Source organism: Leuciscus leuciscus (assembly GCF_965113295.1).
Source record: "Leuciscus leuciscus genome assembly, chromosome: 13".
Classification (NCBI taxonomy): Eukaryota; Metazoa; Chordata; class Actinopteri; order Cypriniformes; family Leuciscidae; genus Leuciscus; species Leuciscus leuciscus.
Window position 1 is genome coordinate 17,359,071 of NC_138737.1, and position 26,254 is coordinate 17,385,324.

The window sequence follows — 26,254 nt, forward strand, 5'->3', positions numbered from 1 at the left end:
AACAGATTTAAATTAGGTTTGTTCAATTATATTTTAATTGGGTTTTACGTACGTACACCCACCAACATCTGTTGCCATGATGTTTGGAATGACTTATTGTGTGAGAGAAAAAAAAAGAGACATTTTAGTCACATAACATCGGTTAATGGAAACGCCGTCATTTAGCAATAGTTTTTTAATCGACATTTAGCAATTATCGCAAAAGTTCTGCACAAATCTCTAATGGAAACCAGGCTTGTCTTTAGCAAACTGAATGTTCAGAAAGCCATCTAAAATTATTACTACAGTATATGGACCACATTTTATATCGCCACCATGAATATATAGGGAATATTTGATATATCGCACAATTATATATTATAGAGAGCATTTTACCAAACAAAAATGTTGGCAAAAGGTCTGACTAGCCAATACATCGCTTCAAAGCTAACAAACAAGAGCTAAAAGCCAGAAAACTTCAATTTTGATTTCATAGGGTCATGTGCTTAATATGTCTCCTGAATGCACTGACATAACAAAATACATGGATTTGATTATTAATTGTGCAAAGTACTGGGGGAAGTGGTTAGTTAGAGGACACAAAGTACCACAAGGTTTGAAATTAAGCTTCCTTTTCCTTTATAAAATCTGGGTCAATCCTCAGTAAATTACAATTAAGCCATTTAACAAAGCCATTATCCTGCTCTGCATTAGTCATGTTCTCTTTTTGCTTGAAAGGTAAAGTCATGTCATGTCCTGCCAACCACAGGGCAGCGGGAGGAGTAACATTTCCATACATGCTGTGTGACTCAGTGGTGCTGGTGACAGGTGTTGTGCTAGATACAAGAGCGATCTGGCTGTTCTTATACGGTCAGTGTAACCGAAGCCTCCGTCACAGGGGGGACTAAATCTGGAGCAAAAGTCAACCCAAAGTCAACAACAGAGAATAAAAGACTTCAGGCCTTTAATTCTCCCATGACTTTCTTCAACATTTAAACCCCTTGAACTTCGCAAACTTCATGTAAGATGTAACCTGTGGGCCATGCAACTAATCCACAAATTCAAGCCAAGCATCATAACCTTTTTGTGAATCTGGTGGTATCATTTGTTTAGCAAACAAGCAACTCAATTTTTTGAGGCTTTAATCAATATACACCTGATGAAGATGAGACTCCTCCACAGCTGCCATGTGTTTGTTCCGGTTTCAAAATGATGCAATATAGGTGGCTTTACTGCACAAAACTCAACCTGAACGGCCTGCCAAATCATGTTTTGGATGCTATGACACAAACATGACACATGCTCCCAACAGTAATGCTGATAATTCGAATACCCACACTAGGGCTGTCAATCGATAAAAAAAAGAAAGAAAAAAAAAGTATTAATAATATGTTGAAACATATGCGGATTATTTAATTAAATCAATATTTACTCAGAAAAGGCCTCAAATGAAGAATTCAAAGAACTAACATTATTAAAGATGTTTAAATCTTGATTTATTCCCATATTTTCAACAACAACAAAAAAAAATATATATTAACATTAATTAAACTTTATTAGAAATAAAACATTTCAAAAAAACATTAAAAAAAAATGTGCTTAACCCCATACAAGTTTGATAAAAAAAGCCTAAATTGTGCTGCTAGTCAATAGCAGTGTTACTGTTAGCTTAACTAAAACTATATTTTCAATACTGAATTTTTTTTAATAAAATATAAATATTAGATGAAAAGCTTAAACTTAAAGGTATAGCAGAGGATCTTTCCAAATTTTAGATAAGACCCGCCCTCTCCACTTTTTGAAAAGTTTGATTGATTCACCAGAATGATTGACAATTAGGAGGACCAATAGTTTAGACTACCCACCAGGAAGTAAAACATCCTCCGCTATACCTTTAAACATTTCTAAAGTAAAAAAACAAAAAAACAAAAATGAATAAAAATGACAAAAGCACAAATGACAAAATCTCAAATTAAAATGAAAATTGACAAATACAAATAAAACTAATTCAAAATATTATAAATACAAATAATATAATAAATACTATAATAGTTTATAAATAATAGTAAAATAACACTGGTCAGTAGGGGCTAGATAGTTTGAGACCAAATGTTGTTTATATAATTCCCATAAATTCTGCATTTGAATTGTTGCATATAGTCGCCAACTGTTGGATATAGGGTTGGGTATCGGGCCGAATTTAAGCGATTCTGATCCAACTTATCGATTCCGATTTTTATCGATTCCCAGTTTCAAATCAAGTTAGGTAAAAACATTAATTCAAACATTTTGTTGCAGCAGATTTCCATGAACAAAAATCATCAGCCTAAAGAACACTACAATTTTTCTGTGGTTTTAACAAAATAAAAGCCATGAAAGTTGTGAAAATGATGGCAACTTTTCAAAAACCCTGGCGGGGAAAGAGTTAACATGTTAAATTGAAAGCCCTAATCCAAACTGTTAACATGTGAAATTGACAGCCCTAATCCAAATTAGCCTCAATCCAGTTTTTAAAGCACTAAAAAAGATTTTACAAGATGTTTATAAATCTGAATAGAGGTCATGGAGTAGAATGAAGCCAAACATGCTTAAAGCCCCTGAATTACAAAGCATCCCAGCACATGCAAGAGAATACATAGAGGTCAGCTCATGTCCACTCCAGGGATTTGTAAAATAAGTAAATAGGAATCTTTTTTTATATTTTTTTTGACTATAGGCGATGTTGCTGGACTGTCAGCTGAATGTGAACAGTTCAGGCTGTTGACCTATGGTAATGAGGAAAAATTAACTACTTTTAAATGGCATCACTGCAAGTGACATGGTGTGATTAACACGTTTAGTATCTCAACTGAAATGTATGCACTACACAGTAACTTTAAAAACATACAGACTTCGATTACTACCTTTTCTTTGAAACAACTTAGTAGATGAAAAAAGAATGAATCAAAAAAGTGAATCAAAGCTGCAATCATGGAGTGACATGTTTTGCAGAGGTGAGCACTGATTGGCTGTTCGGTGATTATGCTAGTGAAGCTATGGGGTGGAGTTTAGCACTACCAAAGCTTCACTACTATACCAATACCTTGCAGTGGGTGGAGCTTATAGGAACGCCCACATTTGAGGCAACAAGCACTGTTAGAGCGCTCATTACTTCAATGCAAAATCCACTGTGACAAATGACAAGACAAAGACAAACAACAGATAAAATGTAAGAGACAGGCATAGCATGGAGCAAGACACCAGTGGCCCCGAGCATACGTGGACAAATACACAGCGACATGCCATGAGACAGATGAGGGGGGGACAAAGAGATGATGTGGTGAAGCACAATCCTTAACATCATAAACACAAATCTGGGAAGAGAAGACAGAGTTATTTCATTCTGTATGCACCAAGGCCACGTGTGAGAGAAGAGGGAGTACTCGTCTTTATTTCTAAAGGGTTTGAGAGAGCCGCTTTAGCCTTGATGAGAGGGTTCATTGTCCCAGGATTGACATCAGTGTGCGGTAAAGTTGATTTATAACCATCAGAAACCGTGACCGAGCCAATGACATCAGTAACTGGATGACTCACCTCAGAGAACCTAGGGTGCCTGCCAGAGTAATCGTGATTAAAAATAAATGCAACAAATGTCAGGAAAAAGAGGTGCTTAACCTTCAGAAAGTGTTGCTCATCCACTTCAGGTGGTAAAACAACATATTATATGAGAGGTTCTATTTTATATTTGTTATATATATTATTGACCAAGTTATTTCAGTATTATTTATATAATATTATAGTATTTATTTTTATATTTTCAGCTTTCATTTTAATTTTAGTTTAAGTTTTAGTCATGTTATTATATGCTTTTTTATTTTATTTATTTTTTTGTTTTTTTTAATATATTTAGTTAATTAATTTTTTATTTCGGTTGTAGTTTTAGTCAATTTAGTATTACAACTTAAACTTTTATTTCAGTTAGTTCCTGAGACAACATTTCTAATATTAAGTTTAAGTTTTAAAGATTTCAGTTAACAAAAGCTATTTTTAATAGTTTTAGTTAAATAACAACACTGATTATTGATCAACTTATATTTCCCATAGATAAAAGAAAAGTATTGAAACAAATTCTTCTTACATTACAGGGTGCAATGGACGAATGCAAATCAACAATAAAAGTCGAATTTAAATTTTCTAAATTATTTATGCTTGTGGTGATTAAAGCTAAATAAGAATTTTCTACAATGAATTATAATTGTAAAATTGTATCATTGTATGATTTTAAATGTTAATATATACAGGATTAATTTCAAAACTCCTACAAGTCATACCATGTTCATTTTATGTTATCTAATAGTTCTTTTTCTAAGTACAAGTGATTTGTGCGTTTATTGTAGCAGGACAGCACCCTATTTGTGGATAGGGTGTCAAGTGTTGCTGTTCATCATTATTTGTGATTCACATCAGCATCATATGCTGAAAGCTGATTTCGGCAGCTCTTGTTCCCTGTACAAACAGACAGTTCCCTCCTCTCTCCGTTGGCGTGCACACAATAACCTGAGGGGGCCAGCTGGGGTCTGACCCGATCTTTACCTTGCAGTGTGTCGTACTGATTGGAAGTCCGATATTGGACGCCAAAACAACAGTGAGCGCAGAGGCCAGCTCAATAGTGAATCCACTGCGGGGGAGGGCAACAGAACACAACTTTATACAGTTACACCTGCATTTAAACCAGTTATGACAATGCATGCCACTGAGAAAGGCTGGTACACACGTACAGCACGAAGGTCTAGAGGAGCAGAAACATTTTAACAGGCATGCAAGAAGTCCACGAGGAGATGAAGGTGGTATAGGAACAAGAAAACAGGGTTGACAGGTTTTCTGTGAGTATTTGCCTATGAAATGTGTGCGTGAGGGACAGTAAACGTGTGTGCATGCATGCAGGTGGAAACAGCGGCAGCCTTGTGGTGATTACGGTTGTGCTGAAATTGTGCTGATAAACTCTCCTGTGGCCTCTTAAAACACACACAGACAGCAGGAACACGTGGGTAAGATATGCACGGTGCACAAACAAGCAGACAAACCATCCACAAAATCATGCAAACCCATCTAAACAGCAACTTTTGAAATAATGCATATTGCAGGAAGTTCACTATCCCAGGGTAAAGTGCCCCTATTATGCTCTTTCGAATATTACCTGTCATGCAGTGTGTAGTATAGCTGTTTGTGAATGTAAAAGAGACTGCAAAGTTTCAAAGAGCAAATAAATGCAGTCATTGTCTCTCAAAAGAAAGAACCGATTCTGAACTGCATGAAACGAGTTATCAGTAAATACACACTTAAATCCTGCACAAATCTATTTAGGTTTGTAACAAATTTGGATAATGCTAGCCTATGGTCTTCACTGTCTACCCACGAACCACGATCTACTTTAATCTGCCCTCAAACACAACTGTAATAGATTTAACAGGTAAATATTATGTAATTTTACTGTAAATACTGTTAGTGTACAGTTTTTTGAATTTAAGATTTTTACCGTAAGTTTAAGTCCGGTAAAACCTAAAAGGTTGCTGCCATATTTTTAAAGGTAATATACTGGCAACCAAAGCTGCCGTTTTTTTACCATCAATTTCAGGATTTTTTTTCATTGTGCAGTTGTAGCTGAGGTCTGAAAGAGCTTGGTTCGTGTTATCAATAGGTTGAGAAGATGCTGTTTGCAAAAGCAAATCCACTTTGCATGCACATCCAAAGCACAAGAACTCGCACTCAAATTGATACGGTAATACCAACACTAGTATCACGGTGTATACAAATGGTGAAATTCAGATAGGGTAATGGGCATTTAGTTTCTGATACGTGCTGTAAGCGGTAGACCAATGGCAGATGGCAGACTGGGCCATCTGACCAATCAGAGCAGAGTGGGTTCACGAAAAGAAGAGGCTTAGAGAATCCTTTATTGAACCGTTTCAGACACTGAGAAAAGAAGTGGAGCTTCAATTTATATTATGAGTGTTTTTTGACCTTGGATGCATGTAAACCTATTGAAGGAGACTTCCAAAACAAAATTCCGAACCTTTTAAATAGCATAATAGGGACACTTATTTATAAAAAAATTAAATAAAATAAAAAACTTCTTCCTGTCAACAAACATTAAAGCCAAGGAGCAACCTGACAGATGCTGAGGTCATGCTGATTGTTATTTTTGTGAGCTATGCTAGGGAACATGGCCACCTGATCCACAGTCACTTAGTATAGACTGGACTGTCATGCAGGATTATAGAGTGACCCTTCAGTGTGAAACAACTACAGTCACCAACACATATTTCCAGAAACTGCTAATTTGCGAGCATATCAATATAATTGACAAATAATACGATTTTAATTCTAAAAAAAATGACACAATCCCAATTAAGTTTCATGAATTTTCTTTTTTGTTAAAGTTGTTACTATAATTTTTTTTATTAAAATGACCAATGCTATAATAATGCTAAATAACATTATTCTACATTATTCAAGTTGTTTTTCAATGTAAATAAATAGGATTTTTTTCTTTAAAATTCCTGCCACTTAAAATATTAGAGAGAAAAAGGCAGAACATTTAATAACAGATAATTTGATATAGAAAAAGAAATAAATTGTGCCATGAAATGATCCAGGTTTAATTGCATCTAAGGCAGTGTTATTTTAGTATCATTGGGATACTATTATAGTTTCTATTTTTTATTAGTTTTTATTTTATATTAACTTTTTAATTAACATTGGTACATCAAGTTAAGCTAAATGAGAAATATTTCCTTTGCAACTAGCTGAAATAAAATAGCTTTCAGTTTATAAAGTTCATTTTATTTCAAGTAACAAGGTTTTTTTTTATGGTTTCAGTTTTTAGTTAACTACAATAACCCTGATCTAAGAAAAAAAAAAAAATGTAAGTGATGATGGATATACAGTGACAGTAAAAAATAAAATAATGTTCACCGTTCACGGTAGCGAGATTCTCGTGGAGAACCAATAATACACAATTAAAATAATTTCTAAATGTAATACTTTAAACATATAATACACTATTTTGGAGCTTAAATGTAATTAGTAAGTAGTAGTCAACAGAAAAATATTATTAAATTAAAATAATTTGCCTAGTTTCAAAGCCTCATTTAAAATTATCTTTGGATTCGGTTTTCGGCAGAATGTCCAGAAAGTTTAAGTTTTGAGCAAGTTACATTTCAGTATATCATCACAATTCCTTAACAAGCATGCTTATAAAAATGATCTGAAGCTCATTTTCTCAGAACAATGATGAGATTTTTTATATCTTTTGTTCTTATTATGAACTCGAGCTCATTTGTTTTTGACAGTGTGTCTTGTTACTAAGAGAACGCAAGGTCGTTGAGGCCGTGTGCACAAGTGTCTTGCTAAATTTAGCAAACCCAGGCAGTTCTGAGTGAAGGGTGTAAAACAGTGACCGCTCTCTTTAAATTGCCTTTATTCTAAAGTGTGTTTAACATTTAAATTACGGTCATTCTGCGGTGATATTTAACCGGATTTGTTGTGGCACCACAAAGAGGGATTGAGGGCAAGTACCCAAACGAGAGAGGAGAAAAGCCGATATACAGAACTAATCTAGCAAGATTTCAATATCAGATAAACTGTTGTGACCCTGCTGCCAAAGCACATGCTCCGTTTCAGTAGTCTACAATTACACCTTTCAGCACTGCTTTAGGACCAAGAGGAAGGTTTCAGTTCTGTCAGATTTTTACACCAAAACTGGTCCTCCCCTTCTGCTATTTTCCACTTGCTACAGGAATAGATGGACAGCTTTTGTATTGTCAGAAATAAATAAAACATGGAAAAATGGTGTGTTTTTGGCATGGGTTTACCATAGGACACTTACATTAAGCCTGCTGTATACTGTAAAAAAGGTCTGTCCTTTCTAATTGCTGCTTGTTAGAATACTTAATATAAACCCAGTGAGATCCTGTGAAATAAGGGATAAGTGAGGGATAGTGAAGGGATAGTGAAAATTACCCCATGATTTATTCACCCTCAAGCCAACCTTGGTGTATATGACTTTCTTCTTTTAGACAAACCAAATCTGAGTTATATTAAAAATATCCTGGCTCTTCCCAGCTTAATAATGGCAGTGAATGGAGGATGAGATTTTGAAGCCCAAAAAAGCACATCCATCCATCCATCATTAAAGTAATCCACACAGCTCCTGGGGTTTAAAAAAGGCCTTCTGAAGAGAAGCGATGCGTTTGTGTAAGAAAAATATCCATATTTATAACTTTATAAACTAAAATAACTAGCTTCCGACAGACGGCCGTACATTGATTTATAGCGAAAGAGTAACACTTGACCTGACGTATTGACGAACGCAGAAGCGCAGAGGATAGAGCAAAACAAAACACCACTCACGAATTAGAAGTCTAACACGAGAATTTTTAAAGAGAAATGTCGGAGGATTTGGATATTAGAGAAGAGGAGCTTAAGTTTGTTCCCAAACCCTATTAGTTTGAACCGCAAGAGGCTTCGAAACTTACGCTACTCCTACATCGCGTCAGGGTTTACTCTATTGGCGCAAGTCGACTTGTGCAGGCCGTCTGTCGGTAGCTAGTTATTTCGTTTTTTAAAGTTTTAAATATGGATATTTTTCTTACACAAACGCATCGCTTCGGTTCAGAAGGCCTTTATTATCCCCCGGAGCCGTATGGATTACTTTAATGATGGTTGGATGCCATTCACTGTCATCAGGGCCGGCGGAAGCGCTGGGAGAACAGGGCAATTGCCCAGGGCGCCAGACACTAGAGGACGTCGCACGAGCATCTCAAACTTGTGAAGAACTATCTGTGGATACGTTTACATGCAACCAAATAATCCATTAGTAATAGTAATCGGATTGGCGGCTCAATCGGACTGAAAAGCCTTCATGTAAACTCCTTAATTGATCCGATTGAGCTTGATGCGAATAAAATTTCGATCGGATTGAAAGGAGTGGTTTATTCCTTTTCTAATCCGATCGAGAGAACATGTAAACACTCGATTGGATTGAAAACCGAAACTGAAAGGACTGTGCATTTGCAATAACGTAGAAATAGTGCAATGACGTATGACGAGCTGTTCTTCCTTTTGAATAAAGTGTCATAAATGAGTGTCCCGTCATTCTAAAATTCTCTTTTCACTCAGTGTCTGTGAAGGGGCAAAGGACAATGTCCCACCAGTCCTTGTTTCGGATTCTCATCCACATGTCAATGTAAGCATGTCAAAAAAATCTATTTCGATTTGCTGTTGACATTAAACAAAGTGATCGGGTTGATGTGCGTGTTTATGTGTTCATGTAAACACTACGTTGGACTCAATCGGAATAAATTCAGTCCGATTGAAACAAAATTGTAAACATGTCACAAGATTGTTTGAATTTGGCCGAAATTTCAATTGAGCACCCAATCTGTCGCAAATTGGATTACTCCAAGATAATTGAAGAATTAGCAGCAGCCAAAGCAAGACAGGTCTTCGTTTAAATGGTGAGTCAACTGTATTAAATCATTACACCTGTCTTAAGTCAACAGTAGGGGTCAATGTGAGATAAACTGACATTTTTTCTCTTAAAAATTTGAGCGTAGGGGAGCATATTCCTATTTTGCCCAGAGCTCTGGATTGTCTTCCCCCTTGACTGTCATTATAAAGCTTGGAAGAGCCAGGATATTTTTTAATATAACTCCAATTGTATTCGTCTGAAAGAAGAAACTCATATACACCTAGGATAGCTCGAGGGTGAGTAAATCATGGGGTAATTTTCATTTTTGGGTGAACTATCCCTTTAGGAAGACTTCTTACACAGCTGGATTAACCATCACATCTGCATGCAACAGAAGCCCACACACCAATCATCATGCACATACGTCATGCTCTCTGCCAAAAAGCTGATCTCACCTGGAGGGGGTGATGGGAGTGAGGTCTTTGCCCATTGTTTGAATGACACGTCGACCCCAAACCCACAATCCAGCACAGATTCCCAAGCCGCCATAGAACAGCAGCCAGATCGGTGTGGCCGCTTCCTGCATCACCCCACCCTGGTCGTATATCAGCCACAGGGCCACCAAAGGACCAATTGCATTACTGCAGAAAAGACAAAACACAGGGGAAAATTTCTACAATGAGGACACAAACTGTATGGAGATCAAGCCATGTGGTCTATAAATCAACATATTGCTTTAACTCTGCTAACTCATGATTCCTTTTTTTAAACAAGTACCTACAGTTCAAGTTTGGGTTGATACAATTTTGTAACATTATTATTGTCATTGCTGTCACTTGATTGATTTAATGTGTCTATAATTTTAATGTCTTCTACAGCATCATAATATTTTGTGCTAGGTGGTAATTTTTTTTTTATAAATTAATTTGCCCCCCAAAACTAGTAATAATTCAAAATTATATGAATGCACAAAGAAATATAATTACTATAAAATATGAATAAACAACTATTATTAGTACTACATTTTTACTACATTTTATATGTATGTATATATAATGTACGCACACAGTACAGGTCAAAAGTTTAGAAATAATTTTTTATGTTTTTGAAAGAAGTCTCTAATGCTCAAGTCAACATTTATTTGATCAAAAATACAGAAAAAAAAGTAATATTGTGTAATATACAAAGGGAAATAATGGTTTTCTATTTTAATACACTGTAAAATATAGTTTATTTCTGTGATGCAAAGCTGAATTTTCATCAGCCATTACTTCAGTCTTCAGTATCACATGATCCTTCAGAAATAATTGTAATATGCTGATTTATCATCAAATTTGGAAACAGTTGTGCTGCTTAATGTTTTTTTTATAACCTGTGATACTTTTTTCAGGATTCTTTGATGAATAAAAAGTTTTAAAAAGAACAGCATTTATTTAAAATAGAAATCTTTTGTAACAATATACACTACCGTTCAAAAGTTTGGAGGAAACAACTAATACTTTTATTTGGCAAGGATGTGTTAAATTGATTTTAAAAAGTGATAGTAAAGATTTATATTGCTAGAAAAGATTTTGAAATAAATTATGTTCTTTAACTTTTTATTCATCAATGAATACTTAAAGTATCACTTATTAAAAAAAAAAAATATTAAGAAGCACAACTGTTTCCAACATTGATAATAACTGAGTATCAAATCAGCGTATTAGAATGATTTCTGAATGATCATGTGACACTGAAGACTGGAGTATTAGCTGATGAAACCTCAGCTTTGCATCACAGAAATAAATTCTATTTTAAAAGTATATTAAAATGGAAACCATTATTTTAAATTGTAATAATATTTCACAATATTACAGTTTTTCCTGTATTTTTTTTACAAATAAATGCAGGCTTGATAAGCATTGGAAACTTCTTTCAAAAACATTATGTAATGTATGGAAGTAAAATAATGTCAAATGTTTTTGAAATAAAAAGCCTGTTGAATTGCACTACTTGGAAAAAAATAGGCATTGCATTAACCATGCTTGCATTTTAATGCATTGTATTTTTAGTGCTTACATTTTTATGGGCTGAAATTCAACATGGTTGAATATTTAAGATGTGAATATTTCAATTAAAAACATTTCAAACACCTTTTCATTATTAAAAATTCAATAATCCATATTCACCTTTCATATTTCACTTCCAAAATATTCAAACTGTTTAAAAATACAACCAATAATATTCAACAGGCAATTTTCGGTCCATTTTATTTCGCTTTGCAAATTCGCTTCCACAAATTCAGTGGTTCAAATTCGACAGTAAATTCAACATTGACGTCCAGGAACTGCAGGAAAAGCAGTAGATTGCCGAGCATACTCTCCATCTGCTGTTAGTCGACCTCACCATCAGATGGTGCAAAAGCGCGTGTTGAAGACCAGCAACAGTTAGAACAAGTCATTCATTCATAAAACTCATTTACAGCAATGTAATTGTATTTGTGATTATTATGACGGCTGTTTTATGTTAAATTCAGTGTCTTCACGGTTACTTTTCCTGTGTAGCCTACATGCATCTTTCTCTACCGTGAACGAGATTATAATGTTATTCCCCGATGCGGATATACAGATCCAATGTTACATTTTTGAGGTTGACATATATTTCTCTTGGTTGTTTAGTTGCCTTAACTTTATGTTGTGGCGATGTGCTGCATGCAGGCTATTAGTATTTCCCTCAATACTTCAGGATTCCCCTGCTGGACATATACAACGCTTAACGTAGCTTAATGGACTACAGTGATGTAAAAGACCAAACTCGCAGGCAAGCAGATGGACTCAGAATAACGCGCAAAGCTTAATGCTGAGCGTTTCCCAGTGATAGATTGGCATACAGATGGCTTGATGTTGGACATTCGCACATTTAGGGACCGTCTCTAAAGTGTATACGACTTTGGTATACACGTTTCTAACTCCGATAGCATTTGAATAGAACGACTTACAGTCATAAAACCAACTGTAAAGTGTTCATTTAGTGTCAGGCATACTGCGCACCCTTTGGATTTTTTATATTTATTCAAATAAATTTAAGTTTGCTATTGAAGTTAGAAACGTGTATGCCAATGTTGTATGCAACTTTAGAGACGGTCCCTAAATGTGCTAATGTCCAATATCAAGCCAATTTTTACATTTAGTCATTTAGCAGATGCTTTTATCCAAAGTGATTTACAGTTAAACTAACAATAGGAGGACAATATGCAAGTGCTGTGACAGTTTAAGCTAATGCAATACACGTATGCATACTAATATATATATATATATATATATATATATATATGTATGTGTTGATTTTATGCCAGTATATCACGAAACGCTCAGCATGAAACTTTGCGCGTTAAGTTCATATTCTGAGTCCATCTTCTTGCCTGTAGCCTATATAACAGCCTACTTCCCTAATAAGGTGCAAGATTGGTCTTTCATATCACTATCAACGGAAGGGAAATCCTTGAGTATGAGGTATTGAGGGAAACCGATTATAATCCTGTTCATGGTAGAGAAAGCTGATGACATGTAGAATACACAGGGAAAGTAACAATGAAGTTATTGAATGAAACATAAACACAGCTTTTGTGTGTTTATCATCTTTTCCGCATATACTGACACAGATAATCATTTTCATTTTATGAATGAATGTCTTCGTCAGCAACAAGCGCTTTTGCACCATCTGATGGTGAGGTCGACTAACAGCAGATGGAGAGTATGCTCGGCAATCTACTGCTTTTCCTGCAGTTCCTGGACGTCAATGTTGAATTTACTGTCGAATTTGAACCACTGAATTTGTGGAAGCGAATTTGCAAAGCGAAATAAAATGGACCGAAAATTGCCTGTTGAATATTATTTTTAAACAGTTTGAATATTTTGGAAGTGAAATATGAAAGGTGAATATGGATTATTGAATTTTTAATAATGAAAAGGTGTTTGAAATGTTTTTAATTGAAATATTCACAGCTTAAATATTCAACCATGTTGAATTTCAGCCCATAAAAATATAAGCACTAAAAATACAATGCATTAAAATGCAAGCATGGTTAATGCAATGCCTATTTTTTTTCAAGTAGTGCAATTCAACAGGCTTTTTATTTAAAAAACACTTGACATTATTCTACTTCCATAGTAATGTTTCCAAACTTTTGACCGGTACTCTCTATATATAAGATGTTAACTGTTTAAGTTATTAAGCAGCTGAAGTTAGCCTAAACACATTGCCACATCTCAAGACTTAACAGTCTGGGTGTGTGCCAAATCATCTGTAGAGCCGTGAACCAGATCTGTGGCACTCAACTGAGGGCTTGTTCTCAGGACACACTAATGCTGTGGAATGTGAAAAAACTATGCAAATACAGGTCTTATTCTGAACTCGCTAATCACAAAGCATACTAAAAAGCAAAAATACTAAAAAGAAAATACATACTGAAACATAAGAAACACCTGTCGTAGGAAAAAGAATCTTGGTTTTGAAACCAAAAACTACATCAAGTGGCATACCTGACATCATTCCCCCCGTGCGCAAACGATCCGAAACAGGCGGTGAGGATTTGCAGGAAGTGGAAGAGCAGGTAGACTTGAGCATTGTCCTTCTCTTCCTTTTCCTCATCAATGCAGTCCTCCAGCACACCCTCAGCAGGGGCAAGGGGCTCCCTTTTATCGGCTGCCAACTTCACATCCACATCACCTTCCTCTGCTTCAATCTCGGCCTCCGCCACCGCGTTACAGTAGCTGGAGTAACTGTCATATCGCAATCGCTTCTTGGAATAGAAGACGCTGTCGCCCACCAGCTTCTCGCTGTCCTCTGGAGGAGGGGCGCTGGACTCCGACCGTATCAGGGGTTGCATAGGCATGCCGCAGATGGCCGCTGTGTAGCACGTGTAGCTGTTGTTGCGGCGAAGGTGACGGTAGTTGTTGTCAGTACGCGAGCCGCTGCGTTCGTCCTCCAGGCGGCCCAGGTGGATCTTGTGTAGTAGGTCCTTGTAAAGACCAGAGTCCTTGTGAACAGTGTGATAGACCTGGCCGTCGCTGCGCATGTGCCCGTCAAAGCTGAATCCCCCATTGGAAACGGGTGACTTGAGGCAGCCGTTGGTCATGGAGTTGGTACGACCTGACATGAAAAAAACGAAATAAACATATCAGGTCAGTGCAGGACATTTTTCAGATGGAATCCATTAAAAATAAGATAACCACATCCTTTCACGTACCATACACTCTGCCGTTGGGCAGAACAGTGCCTCCATTAGCCAGACTGTTCAGCTCCCCTGTGGACTCCTCCGTCAAGGGCAGCACAGCATCGTTGCTGTTTTTCGCACCTGGGAGCTCTTTAAACACGGGGGCTTCCTCTTCCTCCTCCGGAATTTTATCCAAACTCTCATCAGAGATGCGGGAAAGAGCATGCTCTTTCTTCAGGCGACCTGTTTAGGAGGAAAAGGTATCATTTAAAAGAAAGGTATCAAAATTAGGTAGGGATGCACAATAAATTGGTTAATGCCCAATATTAGAGTTTTTTTAATGATCGTATCCATATTGGATATTTGCTTTACATGCTTATTTCCCTTATTGTTAAATTTACATTACCTTTGTAATCATCTAACACTCACTGAAAGTTACAGTATTTTTAAACTTTTAATGTTTTTTATTTTATCATCTGAAACATGCTGTAACTAATATTTCAAAGCAACTTATATAATGCACATCAAGCATGCAAAACATTTAGATTTGTGCTGATTGAGAAAGGTATGCAAGCCCAAGTTTATTTGTATAGCGCACATCCCAAATGCTGGTAGTAGTTGCAGTTTTACTTTAAATAAATTTGTCTAGGCTAGTCATTTATAATAAATGTTGATTAAATACATTTGTCTAGGCTAGTCATTTATAGTAAATGTTGATTAGAATGAATTTGTTTAATACCTAATATTTTTCATTCCTTTTCTGTTCTGAATCCCGTTAAATGTAAACGTAAATTTGTTGGAGTAAGGGGAACTAAAATGCATGTATACAGTGTCTATAATGTTTGTAAAAAATATTTTTTTTACCACCAGTATTTTACATTATTTCTGAATGTTATAATAAAATGTGGATTATATACCGACGTGACTTATCTGTGGTGTTTTTTCCTCATAATGCAATTTTAACCGGGTGTGATAGTCAGACGTGACTAATTTTCCAGAAAATACGGTAATCTTTAAAAACAATAATCTTTTCAAATATATATATTTTTTCATACTGAACATTATAATGTATCATTTAAAATATTTATTTTAGTTTTACTGTTTTATTTTAAATCTGCACTACCATACAAAGGTTTGGGGTCGGTAAGTAAATATGATTACAACTTAAAATAACTGTTTACTATTTTTTTAATATATTTAAAATGTATATTCCTGAGATATCAAAGGTGATCATGATCCTTCAGAAATCGTTTTTCAGAAAACAGATTGTGCTGCTTAATATTTTTGTGGAAATCATGATGCAGATTTTCAGGATTCTTTAAAAAGTGACAGTAAAGACACTTATAATGTTACAAAAGATTCATATTTCAAATAAGTGCTGGTATTTTAAACGTTTCTATTCATAAATTTAATGCATCCTTGTTGAATAAAAGTATTAAGTTCTTTCAAAAAAACTAAAATCTTACTGACCCCAAACCTTTTAATGGTAGTCTATTTAGACAAAATCGTATAGAATATTCACTTATTGGCATCGGCCAGAATTTTAATATCAGTGCATCCCTAATCAACAGAATGTTCTTTGCCGAACAGACAGGGAGGGGGGAGTAGGCAAGCTTTGTGAAACTGGTGAAAAGCTGAAAATTAAAAGCAGCATTTACAAGATTACAGTGAGAAAAACGAGCAAGCAAACATAATCACTGATAAACATGGATAATCCATGCGTGAAAAACTGTGATATCAGTATGATTACAAACTGGCTCTTTTAAATCGAAGAGTGATAATGAACAAGCACTTTATATTAGTGCCCCTCATATTTAATGCTAATTTGCTCTTTACTCATATAGAATTGATCCTTCTCGAAAGCTTAATAAATCCGATTTTTGCATGTGATTTCCCATGGGAAACCACACTGTGAAATGGACCCTTGATCTGAAAACAAATTCAATAAAGCATGCATCAATTCAACAAAGCGCTGATCCTTGAGTGAAAGCAGTGCTTTAACATTACATTTCATTAGTGATTCATTTCATTAAGGCACTTCTCTCAATCAAAACATGTGGGCAGCCAATCTTGCATTGAGAAAGGTACAGCGACTGCACAAGGTCCGTGTGACTCATCTGAAAAAATGGTGTTGTTTTCAAATAAACAGCTTCAGTTTATTTGCTTTTCATCAGTCGAACGCAACATGGGCCCACAAGCCAGAGCCAGCAAAAGAGAGTCTTTACATTACAGAGCGCCCCAGCAGAGCAGCAGATGTTAGGCAATTCCTTCCCCTCCTGATCTGGTGAAGATACCTCATGCTGAGTCACATCTTTGACTTTTTCCAAAGCTAGATTAGAAATAACATCTAACTTAATGGCCAGATGTCAAGTGCACAAACATGTGGAACACACAATTTCTGAAAATGTAGTTAGTAATTGTCCTCAGATAATTGATTCCTAATCGGGAAAAGAAATAGAACATTTAGGACAAACGGAACAGAGATCTAACACAAACACTTAAAGCCACTAGTCTGCGGGAGGGAAAAGGAAAAGGACAGTACGTACTTGCTATTTTTCTTCTCATCCAGGGGCAAACAAAAAACCAGACCACACCGGCACATACCACAGCGCCAGCCAAGGTAATGAGGGCAATAGACCAGACGGGGAGCATCTCCAAGCCCAGTACTGCACAAAAAAGGAGGAGCGCGACACGGTCACACACTTCATTAAACTTTGCTGTGAGATTTATAAACAATCAAGTGAATATATTCTGAAAGAAAATGCATTTTACGTGGAAAGCTATCTCAAGACAATGTGGCCTATTTAATGATACTTATTCAGTGACAACAAGCAAACTCAAGGCAGATCAAGGACGTCTCTCGGGTGAATGTGACATCATTTCAATACTGACTTACAGGGAGCGCCGGTGTACATGATGGAGAAGGTGTTGATTCCGATGGTCGAAGCGTAGAAGAGGGGCAAAGCGCGGAGACCATTGGGAACAGGGTCATCCTGTAATGGACAGATCGCAGAAAGAGCTTCAACTCAGGATAAAACTACACAGATGTTATGAATAAAGACAAAACATTTCCAAAGTTACATTTAACGCTCATTTCTTTTGTTTATACATTAAAGTCACTGTCATTCTTAAATAAAAAGTAGTTGCAATATTTTGTAGCTTAAAAGAACCACTCCATTGTTGGTCACAATTTAAGAGTAGCACATTTAAATCAGCGTTATAGTATTATTTATTTAGTATTACAGTATTAATTAATATTTTGAATGAGCTTTTATTTTTTTTATATTAAAATTTTGTTGTGATTTTGTCATTATTATTTTTTGTTCTACTTAGCTTAAATTTATTTATTTCTAGTTTTAGTAATTTTAGTACTTCAGCTTAAACCTATTTTAGTTAGTTGCCATGTCAACATTTCAATATTTATATTTTATTTTATCTTTATTCCAATTAGTTATTCCAATTAGTTTTAGTCAACAATAACAATACTGATTTAAATACTCTCTTAAAGGGATAGTTAACCCAGAAAATGAATATTTGATTATTATTTATTTAACAGGCAAAATGTCCAAGCTGCTCTTTTCCATACATTGAAGGTTGGGTTAAGCATCAAAACTACAACAAAAAAACAAAAGAAAGAAAAAAGTAACCAGTCTATTTCTGAGCTTTGCAGAGAAGAGCATTTTGAGTTATAGCTGCACGATTCTGGATAAATTGAGAATAACTTTTTTTTCTTTCAAAAAATAAATAGAGATCACGATTCTCCCACTAAACAAAAGAAAGTAATTAAACCAGACATTTTAAACCTTTTGTATGAATGATTCAATGACTTATAAAGATTTCACTTGTTTACGGAATGAATCAGCGTTTTTGAACAAATCTCTTGAATGAATAATAAAATGGCAAATACATTTAACAGTCATTTGTTTCCACCTAATGGTGTAACATTGTAAATTATACAAACCTTATTTGAAGCGTCAAGCTACTTTCAAGAGGAGATTTTAAACGCTACCGTAGAGTGTTTATATCAAAAATATTAACTTTTAGCTAAATTCGAATTATTTCCTTAAATATTAGCAAAATTCGAATTATATTCGAATTCTAAAGGCAATACTTAATGTTAGAGGAAAAAAGTACTGTACGTCTCGTCTCCTATGTCCACAAGGGGTCGCAAGCGAGAGCAATATGCAAATATAAACCAAATCAAGCATCACATCTTTTATTTAAATGACATTCACTTTTTAAAGTGCATTCACTTTTGAAACAACTGTTCTTAGATAAAATATAATTTCCTTAATGTGCATGCAAGGAAAATTAGGTTACAATAGTATATAAATCTGTGTAAGTGCATCAGTAACCTGAGAAAACACGCCTCAACACAGCGTAATGTACTACATGAACACAAAATAGCAAACTGCCATTCTGAAACAATCCACTCACTACACATCTACATATTGTTTGTCAAAAACACCAGAAGGTCAACTTAATCTGCAGCGAGTGCTGAGCGCTTTTTGTTGACAATGTTTTCAGCTCTGACCGATGTGCTAGGTATGGTCAAGTGTGTCGTTGCACGATTTTTGTCACCATTTGAGAGGGTTTTCGTCAGCAAGTAGCCTTTTCCCGCCATTTTGCACCGCGCTGTAAACAAACCGCGTCAGTTACGTCATCATGTCTCGAGCGCCTCTTGACATAAAAAAAATCGAAAGCTGCTTTTGCATTCGAATGTGCAGTTTTCTTTAAAGTCGACGAATATTCGAAATTCGACTTTTTATTTGACAGCCCTGATGGACATAATGATTAATCATATGGCTCTATTTTCAGTGTATATAAAATTAAAAAAGAAACTTATATACATGCTTATATACATCTCTATAGTTCCTCACACAAAGCAATCACATGGCTTCAGAAAACGTTGAATCTAGCACGCAAGTAGCATGGACAATTTTTATGTTAAGTTTTTTGTTATTATGAATTTTTGTTGTCTTTTCAGAGCTTGGAATTACTGTATATTACATTTTACTTGCATTATACAGAAAATAGCTGCTTAGTCATTCTGCTAAGCATCTCCTGCTATTTTTCACAGAAAAAAAGTCATTCAGATTTGGAACAACAGGCTGATGAGTAAAAGATGAATTTCCATTTTTAGTTGAACTGTTCCTTTAAACCACTGTGCTTATGTGGCCACTTGTAAGAATGCATTTCCCAGCTCCTAACTCTTTAAGGCTTAAATATTTAAGTGTTTACAGAAGCAGAGCCTACACCAGGCACACATTTAAAAGATGAACTGCTGTCGACTGTAAAGCAGTTCCTGTGCCATCACAGATGAGCTATTGTCAAAGCCATCTAAACAGCCACAGGCAGAGTTACTTGGAAATAGCTGAATGCATGTTAAACAGTAAATATAAATGAGAACATGTGATGTCTTATAAGGACTGGAGATGGACCGGTATATAACACTGAAGGACTGGGAGAAGACCTCTACTGCACTTTAATGTTTGTATGGCATGTGTGAATCAAAAGCCAAACACACTTAAAGCCTGTCTCAGTACTTTGATCCTTTTTTCCCCTTGATTTTTACATCAAAATTTGTCAAAACGAGATCACTCAAGTAGGGTGATGTAAGACAGTTGTAATAGTCGACCCATAACTCACCTTGCTAAGAATGCAATATCTGATGATGAAGAAGAGCAGGCCAGACATCAGGCCAGACAGCAGAGGGGAGATGAACCATGAGGCAACTGCATCAAACAAACAGCAATTACTAAGTCAATAGCTTTCCAATATAATGACGCATTACGCAGCTAGAGGCACAAAGGCCAACAGCTGACATTACATTAATTACAGATCTCGGTTACAAGAATGTTGACCGCAAAAATGTGATAATTTACTCCAGAGAAACAATACATAAAAACATACTGTTCAAACATTTGAGGTTGGTAAGGTTTTTTCATGTTTATTATGAAAGAAGTCTCTTACGCTCATAAAGGCTGCATTTATTTGATCAATATTGTAAAATGTTATTACAATTTAAAATAGCTGTATTCTATTTGAATATATTGTAAAATGTAATTTAATCCTGTGATGGTAAAGCTGCATTTTCAGCATTGCTACTTTAGTCTTCAGTGTCACATGATCCTTCAGAAATCATTCTTTTATGCTGCTCAAGAAACATTTCTAAGTATTATCAATGTTGAAAACTGTTTTGCTGCATAATAGTTTTTGTGGAAACCATGATACATTTTTTCAGGATTCGTTGATAAATAGAAAGTTCAAAAGAACAGCATTTGAAATATATATCTGTAACATTACAAACATCTTAACTATCATTTTGATATCAATTAATGCATCCTTGCTAAAATAAAGAACTCTTTAGTAAAAGAATCTTACTAACCCTACATGTTTGAACAGTGTAGCAAAGCACAGCATTAAGTAAAAAACAGTGCACTAAAAGAGGAATTAGACAGCAGAAACAAATAGTAAAAGGCTCATCTTAAGCACCTAAGTTGCATCAAAGCAATTAACAAAAATGTTTTCTGGCGATCAAATAACAACCATAGTAGGATAAATAATGAATTTCATAATGGATTTTGTTACCAATTTTGACTAACTGCATCCACTGTACTCCTTTAGTGCCAATAGCAACCATGGAGAAGCCAATAGTTGATCCCACAATGCAATGAGTTCCAGAAATGGGCAACTTCAGAAAAGAGGCAATGAGCTGCCAAGCCGCAGACCCTGAAAGAGACGGGAATATGAGTGGGAGGTGGAGCAAAAAAAAAAGTCTTTCAGCCATATGTTCTCTTCCCTTCTGTCTTCAATACAGTCTAAGGATGGGATACTATTCAAATTGTTACAATATAGCTATTCCCTACCAACTGACATTAAAGAACTTCCAAAGACATGTTTGATTTCATTACACAACTTCTTTTAAACCATCTATACAATGTTCTAACTTTGAGTTTTAAATGTCTAGATTAAAATTTGTCCCATAAAGCTCATTTAACTCCGGCATCAGCTAAGTCACTCTATAGCAACTCAGAATAAAACATGTAATCATAACTCCCAGAACCTGGCAGCCTACAAAGAATAAACAAATGCCTCGCTAAGCTTCTCCATCATTAATCTTAAAAATGACACGCTGAGGTTTCAACTTTAAACGAGCCATTACTTACCAACCATGGCGCTGACCTCTCCAGCCATCAGTACCGGCACAGTTTCATTGTATAAAGTAACATCTATGATTCCCTTCCGAATGGTTTCCCCGACTTTGGCACCAAGGAGCATGGAGCCCAGGGTCTCAAATATGGAAGCCAGGATACAGGCCTGACGTAGCGTCACCACTCCTGACCCGACCGCTGTGCCAAACGAGTTTGCCACGTCATTGGCCCCCACTGAAAATGCCAGGATGAAGGCTATAATGAAGCCAAGCACGACCATCCACAGGTACGAATCTGTTTCCATCTTGGATTTTGTTCACGCAAAGCTTACAAATGAATGCCAAACAACCAACTACAAAGAACAGGAGTAAGGTGCTGTACTACGAAGGAAATTCTCCTTTGCTCGTTTCTTTTTTCTCCCAACTTTCCCCAGGTTAAAAGAGTTCTTGGGGGAGAGGTACACTGCTAACTAAGCCGTTTAACCTCAGTCTGTAGAGTGCTGAGCAGTGTAGGCAGGAGAGAGCATTCCATTGTTTGGCCCTCTAAAGTGTCCTGTCCACAAAGATGCCTTCAGCTGTCAAAACAAGAGAGACAAGGACATCATTACACAGTATTCACACTTTCCTTATGGACTGCATAATGTAGCTAAAAAGACCATGGGAAATGGAAAAGTTGGACAGACAGGTGTTGGGGACATCAAGGAATGTGAAAAATGTATTGATAATAGTAATAAACATTAAAATAAAAATGATATAAATGACCAAATTAATAACTAAAAGATGAATGAATGAATTAAAAACAAGCCAGAATGAGTAACAGTAGGGGAGGGTGATGACCAAAATCTTATAATCACATTCACAATATAGTCATTTTTGCTTTAAATACGGTTTTTATAATATCAAACTTTGATACCATAGACATTTCATAATTCTTGTCACCAATGTCAATATCACAAAAAACTAATACTAGCCTAAATAAAAAAACTCAAGCTTACTGAAGACATGTAAACAGTCAGTGATAAAATAAGAACAAATAAACTAATTACAAGCAAAAGGATTTAAAAAAAAAACTACAATAGAACAGATACAACTAAAATAGACCTACCTGAAAAACCTCAAGAGCTAAATTAGAAATGCTACATAAATTGTATAAAGTAATCAAATGTATAATAAAAAAACACTGTGGTCTTTACTGTGTAAATTAAACATACATTTGTTATTAAATTTACAAAAAATCATCAAGTCAAGAGCAGACAGTACAAATATATTAGGCTGCTGTCACTTTAAGAGATGCCCGGATCCAATAAACTGTTACACATGCGTTTCCCATCTCAACTGTGTACGCTCATTTAAGGCATAAATGACTGTATTTACTAGTATACTCGCAATGACAGGTATTTTGACATACAAGTGTGTGTATTTAACCATTCAAGGCCAATAAAGTGGAAAAATACCAGACAGCGCCGAGAAACAGACTCTCAGAGAGTGCGCACATATAGCGAAATGAGTTCCGTTCAGCTGCCTATTGCACCTCAACGGTTTAAAATCACTTGTTTTTAAACAACAATGCTTAAAAACTCATGCAAACTTAAGCTTTTGTGACAGCACAGCAACGTCACATTAGCATAATCGCGATAGAGACGATCTCTACCGGTTGACAAAATTCTACTGGTTAATAGTGTCTACCAGTATAATCGCCCACCCCTAAGTAACAGGGAGAACCCTAAAATTAGGGTTATAAGGAAGGGTTAGCTATAGGAACTACATGTTGGTTTGTAGCAATTTCTCATAAATATAAGAAAAATATTTATTTAATAATTTTCACAAAAAGTTTGATAGTTTTACATATAGCCTACAGTACAAACTAGAGTCAAAAACTCAACATCAAACGGTCAAAAAGGAGGTTCTTTCCTTAAGACAATGGTTACTATAAACCTCAAGAAGTCAACCTTTAGGACATATAATAAACATTTTAAAAGGCAATATTCATAATTAAAAATAAATAAATAAACACACCAGAATATGTAACAGGGTTAAATTGCCATACAAAAAGGGCTAGCTAGTTAGGAACTTATGTTAGATTGTAACTATTTTCCATTGATTTAAGAAAAATATTTGTTTGGTAATTTTTCCCCCTCACAATAACTTGAGCCACAGGGCTGAAGGTTGAGCGTAAATACAGAACAATGTGTGTAATAATTGAGAAAATTAAACAAGAATTTACTTGTCTTCCTGCCATGCTGTTAAAAAAAAATTTTTAAAGGAATGTTACATTGTTTGGAATAAGAGGGAAAATCATGTGGTATCAGGCAGGATTAATAATCAGAAATTCATTTGACTACAATGAATTGAATATTTCAACAGATTATGACAATATTATGATGCTACTGTATGATTTTAATCGTTGGAAAGAGTCTGAAAAGTCGAGAACTTTGAAGAGAGACAGACCAAAATAACCATACAGACATCTGTTATGTTAAAATTAAATTAGCATGAAAATGTGCTATATGTAATGAAAGTACAATGATTTATTTAACAAAAAGCATGGGATCTTAAAATAAGATATCAAATAGCATTACATAAAACAGTAAGAAAACCACTTAAACACTTACATTAACTGGCCACCTTACACTACGACACCAAGGGCGAAGCGTTCAGGTGTGACCAAGACACAGTGTACGTCCATAACAGAATATAACAGCGCAGTAAGCACTGCAAAACATTCACTCGTGCTTCACACCTCCTCTCTGCTTCTTGGCTTCGTTTCAGGTTTGAGTCTCCCACCGAGGCGAAGCAGTACAGCAAGTCGTGCTCCAGCTGCACTGTGCAACACTGCGGAGACGCAGCCCCTAATACCCGCTTACAGCCTCCTTGCTTCCTGCTTTCCCCGCTCTAAGAATCTTAGTGGGTCAAATTCATTGGAAAACGGCAGGGCTGTAAAAGGGCCACTATGTACTTGGTGAAATCTGATCAGTGCTGTTTATCGGAACGACTGATCCCACACCACAGGGGGACAGTACAGTATTTAGAGCATCAGTCAACAGCTGATGACAGAATGGACTTTAAAGCATTACAAAGACACAGTATACGATCATGTAGTGACGTCAAAACAAACACCTGTAAAATTACAGAGCGCTCTCACCACAGGCCAGACCTGCAATGCAGAGGCTAAAAAAAAATATCACTGCTAAGAACTGATACCGAAGTCAACTTGAGGGGGGACAACGGCACATTCTTCCACTTCACTAAGCCTTTTGTTTAAAGGGAATTAAATGTAAACAGTGTGAAAGCCAGACTAATACATGCTCAAGGTATTTACTGATTGTGTGCAAGAGTCCCGTGAATGGCAACACCTCACGTATCAAACATCACATGGTTGTTGACTTTGTCACAAAAGATGGTCTGTATAGTATAGCTGCAAGATTCCGGATAAATTGAGAATCACAAATTTCTTTCTTTTATTTTTTCAAATAGAGATCACGATTCTCCCACGACTCTGAACAGACAACTAAACAAAATAACACTTAATTTACTTGAGGCTCTGACAAAATATGAATTGCTGCGGTCTATGCCATCAACACCAAGGGGGTTGGTGTGAGATTAAATGATATAGAGATAGGGCTGGGCGGTATATCGAGTTTGTACGATATATATCGATATATTTTTTAGAAACGATATTGAATGAGGCGATACCGTTTATATCGATACAGTAGTTTGATACGAGCACATCTGAAAAATAGCGGAGGACGCAGTGTGAGCTGCTGCAGTTAAAGTACATAGTACAATTTGTCCTAAACATGACAAGCTTAAATTAAGGGCTTCAAAGATATATACATCAAATATGACGTCATTGCGGTGTGGGCAATCGTGCATTTTGGGTGCGCAAGGCCCCATCTATCACATTTAAGAGCGTCAAACCGCCATTTATTGTTTGAATTTCGTGATAAAATATATAGAATTTGAAAGCTGAGACTTTGTTTCTTATCAGAAGTAAAAGAGCACAAAGCTCTTTGCAATTATTGGACGGGAGGCGCTACAAATAATGTTTGATGTAGGGAAAAACCATACATCCGGCAACTGTGGCTTGAAATACGGGTGATAGGGTCAAATAAAGCCTGCATTAACATCGCCATTTTTTAACAGTTGAAGCGCTATTGTCTCATTAACTTGCCCTAAATTCTGTTTAATTAAGTACAAAAAATTGCTAATAGTTAGTGAACTTCTAATGGAGTTATAACAACAAGCAGCAGATGTTGGGTTTTTCAGAAAAATAAAGCAGTCTTGAGATATAAATGTCTCATGCATACTAATAGCAGGTCTGGATTTTAAAGAGGTGAATTTTAGAACTAACAATGGTTACAACACATTTTTTGGAAAATGGATGCAATGCCAAAACACTGATACTGCCATGTGACATCAGGACAGGTGATAAGCTGAGACAATTTGGATGAAATTAGATTCTTCTGATGCTCTCAGA

General features: G+C 35.8%; 1 protein-coding gene across 5 annotated transcripts in view; it reads right to left on the bottom strand.

Annotated features, from left to right (window-relative positions):
• slc20a2 (solute carrier family 20 member 2) overlaps positions 1-26,254 on the bottom strand; it is a 46,138-nt gene that overhangs the window by 4,808 nt on the left and 15,076 nt on the right. For 2 of the 5 annotated variants that reach the window (XM_082188366.1, XM_082188368.1), the window contains exons 2-10: positions 21,794-22,352; positions 21,216-21,356; positions 20,274-20,359; positions 17,521-17,617; positions 17,171-17,290; positions 14,658-14,867; positions 13,951-14,560; positions 9,886-10,071; positions 4,552-4,636 (exon numbers count right to left, since the gene is read on the bottom strand). In XM_082188366.1, coding sequence (XP_082044492.1) covers positions 4,552-4,636; positions 9,886-10,071; positions 13,951-14,560; positions 14,658-14,867; positions 17,171-17,290; positions 17,521-17,617; positions 20,274-20,359; positions 21,216-21,356; positions 21,794-22,082 — 1,824 coding nt within the window. In that variant the 5' untranslated portion in view covers positions 22,083-22,352. Of the gene's footprint in view, positions 1-3,061; positions 3,147-4,551; positions 4,637-9,885; positions 10,072-13,950; positions 14,561-14,657; positions 14,868-17,170; positions 17,291-17,520; positions 17,618-20,273; positions 20,360-21,215; positions 21,357-21,793; positions 22,353-24,389; positions 24,937-26,254 lie in introns of those variants that run through there. The other 3 variants (XM_082188367.1, XM_082188369.1, XM_082188370.1) reach the window with 3 other exon arrangements.